Source organism: Rutidosis leptorrhynchoides, chromosome 4 (genome assembly GCF_046630445.1).
Source record: "Rutidosis leptorrhynchoides isolate AG116_Rl617_1_P2 chromosome 4, CSIRO_AGI_Rlap_v1, whole genome shotgun sequence".
NCBI classification, from domain to species: domain Eukaryota; kingdom Viridiplantae; phylum Streptophyta; class Magnoliopsida; order Asterales; family Asteraceae; genus Rutidosis; species Rutidosis leptorrhynchoides.
Genome location: NC_092336.1, coordinates 638,731,583 through 638,735,988, shown reverse-complemented (window position 1 = coordinate 638,735,988; position 4,406 = coordinate 638,731,583). Strand labels below are relative to the sequence as shown.

General features: G+C 30.4%; 1 protein-coding gene across 1 annotated transcript; it reads left to right on the top strand.

Annotated features, from left to right (window-relative positions):
• The first annotated feature begins 288 nt into the window (after positions 1-288).
• LOC139843158 (uncharacterized) lies at positions 289-3,275 on the top strand. Its single transcript, XM_071833227.1, has 2 exons — positions 289-1,078; positions 3,196-3,275. Exons 1-2 carry the CDS (start codon positions 289-291, stop codon positions 3,273-3,275), a joined length of 870 nt encoding a protein of 289 aa, XP_071689328.1.
• Positions 3,276-4,406: the final 1,131 nt, after the last annotated feature.

Here is a 4,406-nt window from a genome sequence, read left to right as displayed (position 1 = left end):
AAACTACACTACTGTACGATTAGGTACACTGCCTATAAGTGTTGTAGCAAGGTTTAAGTATATCCATTCAATAAATAAATAAATATCTTGTGTAAAATTGTATCGCTTTTCCTTATCAAAAATAATACTATTTCGTATACCCCGCTGCACACATCAATGGGTCATGATGTTCAAGTTTGTTCATTTTGAGAAAATGTTTGTTGGAATTGCAAAAAACCGGGTCATCGATCAGCTGATTGTCCTTCTGCAAGGCGAGTGAGCTCTGGGGTAGGGGCCGGATTAAGAACAATGTCAGTCGGAGGATCCTCTGCTTCTTCAATGGGACAGAAGCGAAAGAATCCTCCACCACCTGAAGCAAGAGCCTTTCAAATGTTGGTTGATACAGCTACTGAAACCGACGATGCGATTACCGGTATGTTTCTGATAAATTCTTCGCCGGCTCGTGTGTTATTTGATTGTGGAGAAAATCGCTCTTTTATGTCTGTTACACTATGTGATAAGTTGAAATTGCCTATCAACGTATTATCTGAACCTTTAAGAATAGAAGTGGGTGATGGTAGAACGGTTCCAGTCACAACCTCTGTGTCTAGAGTAACCATTGAAATAGATGGGAATGAATTCCCTATGACTTGTCTTATTATGCCTATACTGAGCTTTGATGTCGTATTAGGTATGGATTGGTTAGGCCACCATAAGGCAAGTATAAAATGTGATAAGAAAATAATTCATTTTCCTTTGGCCGATGGGACACGGGCTGTGGCCCGAGGTGACCGGGGCGGGTTTAATTATCCATTAATTTTGATGATGAAACCTAAGAAATCGTTAGCCAAGGGGTGTGATTCGTTTCTAGCATATGTGATCAACGTAAAGAAAGAGAAGAAATCCGTGAACGATATCCCGATAGTGTCCGAATTCCCAGAAGTCTTCCCAGATGAATTGCCGGGTTTACCGCCAGTTAGGGAAGTAGAATATAAAATCGAGTTGTTGCTGGGATCTACACCAGTTGCTAAAGCTCCGTATCGATTAGCACCATCCGAGATTCGTGATATGATGTCGCAAATTCAGGAGTTGCTAGATCGTGGATTTATTTGGCCAAGTTCTTCGCCATGGGGTGCTCCAGTGTTGTTCGTGAAGAAGAAAGACGGAACTCTCCGTATGTGCATTGTGTGACGACCTGGGAATTTCTGATAAAATCTAAACTTAAATCCTATTTAATTTCGACATGATAAGTAAAGTCTGTAATGTTGAATCTCAAAATTTTGAACTGTTATCATACAAGCATTTAACTTCGACCATTTCTGACGATTCACGAACTATTACTTATAAATAAATAAACACACATATATTCATATTCATATATATATATATATATATATATATATATATATATATATATATATATATATATATATATATATATATATATATATATATATATATATATATATATATATGTATAATACCTTGAAATATAGTTTGATATAATATATGATTTAAATTATAAAATGATATAAGAGATAATAAAATTTATTAATAGAATAAATCTATATATACATAAAAAGTATATTAAATATATATTTTGTGATTTCGAAGTTATTTAGTAAACAACGGTAACGCTCAATTGTCATATTGATTGATAATAAATGAGTTAAAAAGAAACTTATGTGATTTTAAAATAAACGGTGATTCAAAAATGAATTTTATAAATTTTAGGCCTATTAATAATATATTTAGAAGGTATTGGTTAAATTTTAAAACTTTTTATATTTTACTTGGGGTTGGAAGTGAATAATTAATGTAAATTTTATTTAATAATTAATGACCAAATTTTATACCATAATGACTAAAATAAATAAAGATAATTTCTGTAAAAATTTAGGATTTTTCCGAAGACTTTTATTCGCCACTAAATTAACAACGGGGTACGATTTAGCAGTCCGTGAAAACTGTCGGTAGAAAGAAAACAAGTTAAATGGCTGCTCTACTGTTGTTTAAGCACGTTCTTGATTTCTTAATTATTCTTTGATTATTATTATTCTTAATATATTATTATTATTTCTATATTTTAACTTTCTCCGAATGCATATATATCATATATATACAATTGCATATTAGATATCAAACCTATTTTTAGTGTACTACTCCATCACCTTCAAACTCAAACCACAACACCACCATTCTTTTCTTGTTCTTTCTATTTTCAAACACAAACCGCCATCTCCAACGAAACCCATTCATGATCGTGTTTTGTGTGCGGTTATAAACTCCTCGTAAACCACTATTATTATTTCTGGTTCGAAACCATCAAACACCCCAAACCTTCATTACCATTCTTCATTTCTTCTTTTTGTTTCGAAGCGCACACCACACCCATTCGATCACTATTTCTTGTTTTTATGTCCTTCTTGTTTTTTATGTCCCATTCGACCACCAACCCAAAACAACCCATGAAACCCGATATGATGCTATGTGTTATACCACTCGAACCACCACCTCAAGAACACCATCTCCACCATCTAAACCTTAACAAAACACCATTACCTTACGCCACCAAACCCTACTGCTACAATTATTTATATTTTTTTGTTTCGATCAAATTATTTCTGCAACTACTAAACGTTGCTTGCACTCTTCCTATCACTATTATGGTCACTCAAGAACACACCATATAACCGTCACCTTTTCCCCATCTTTACTCTCTCTCTCTCTCTCTATCCATCTCTCTCTTATTTTTTCTCAGAAACTACCAACCCACCATCTCTACTCTTTTCATGAACTGCTGTGAATTTCTTTGTTGTTACGAGCTAGTTGAAGGTAAAATGGTGCAGTTTTTGTTTCTGTTTTGAGGTATGTGGAGTTTAAAATGCATGAAGTAATAGATATTGATTAAAGAACGAAGAAAAGAAAAAGTGATGCAGTTTGTTTTCCTTTCTGTCTGACCGAACCCCACCCCTTTACTTCTGTCACCAACCAGGATCAATTCAACAACCCAATTGTTTTAAAAGGATAGAAGGTGATGGCCTTATATCGGTTACCTTGGCCCAACAAGAACTATTCAAGCCCAAGTATTTTTCTGGCCCAACATCGAATTGAAATCGATTAACTGTTGTTGCTCCTTTGCTAGTTTCTATACATAATTAAATCGCTATCTTCTACATTCTCTTCCTTTCTGTTTCGTTCAAACCACTATTACAGCTCCTGTATCTGCTGCATTAGTGATACAGTGGAATGATACGCGAGAAAGAGAGGATGATATTAGTGATGAACATGATTGATGATTATGTTGAGGAGTTAGGTTGATAAAGATGATGATTATGAATAAACCGTAGGATTTTGATTATGTTTATGTTATGATAACTTTTCGATCGATTTGATTTTTAAAGGAAGAAGATGAAGTGATACAGAAAGTTAATAGATATAAAGATATAGAATGGATATGAATTCAGAAAAGCATGATAGAAGGGATGGTTAGGGTGTTATGTTGGGTACCGAGAGGTCTCGGGTTCGAGTCCGGTTCATGGCAATATTTTTTTTAGGAAAGCTTTTTGAGGTAGTTCTCTATATTAAAATTATTATTATTATTGTTATTATTATTATTATTATTAAGTATTATGAATATCATTTATTATAAGTAATATCAACTAAAACTTATTAGTATTATCATTGCTAATATTATTATTATAAGTATTATTAGTATTGTTATTAGTACTAGTATTATAATTATTATCATTGTTATTGTTATTAATATATGTATTGTTATTATTATTATCATTATTATTAATGACATAAATATTATAATTAATATTATCACCATTATTATTAAAATTATTATTAGTATAGTTATTATTAATCTTATTATCATTTGTAGTAAGATGTTTATTTTTTTATAGTTAGTATTATTAGCAATACTAATAGTATTATTATCACCGACACGATTTTATATAAACATTATTTTATCATCATTATTATTAAAAGTATTATTTTTATCATGATTATTAAGAGTATCTTTTTATTAAAATTTACATCTTTATTTTTATTATTATTACTTTAATATTATCATTATTACTATCATTATTATTACAAATAAAGTGACAAATGTTATTATCCAAAATTAATATTTTCAACATCATTACTAAATCTAATTATTTATTATTTTGGTATTATCATTAATTTAACAAATAAATGATATATTTATATAGGTATATTTAATACGCATAACTTAACTATATTAATATTTATATATATGAAATGAAAATATGTAAATAAATAATAAAACTTATAAAACATTAAATATAGAAATTTCCTCATTAATAATAATATATAAATTGACTCGATTACGATTATATGTTTTAATATATATATGACTGATATAGGTTCGTGAATCCAAGGCCAACCCTGCATTTTTC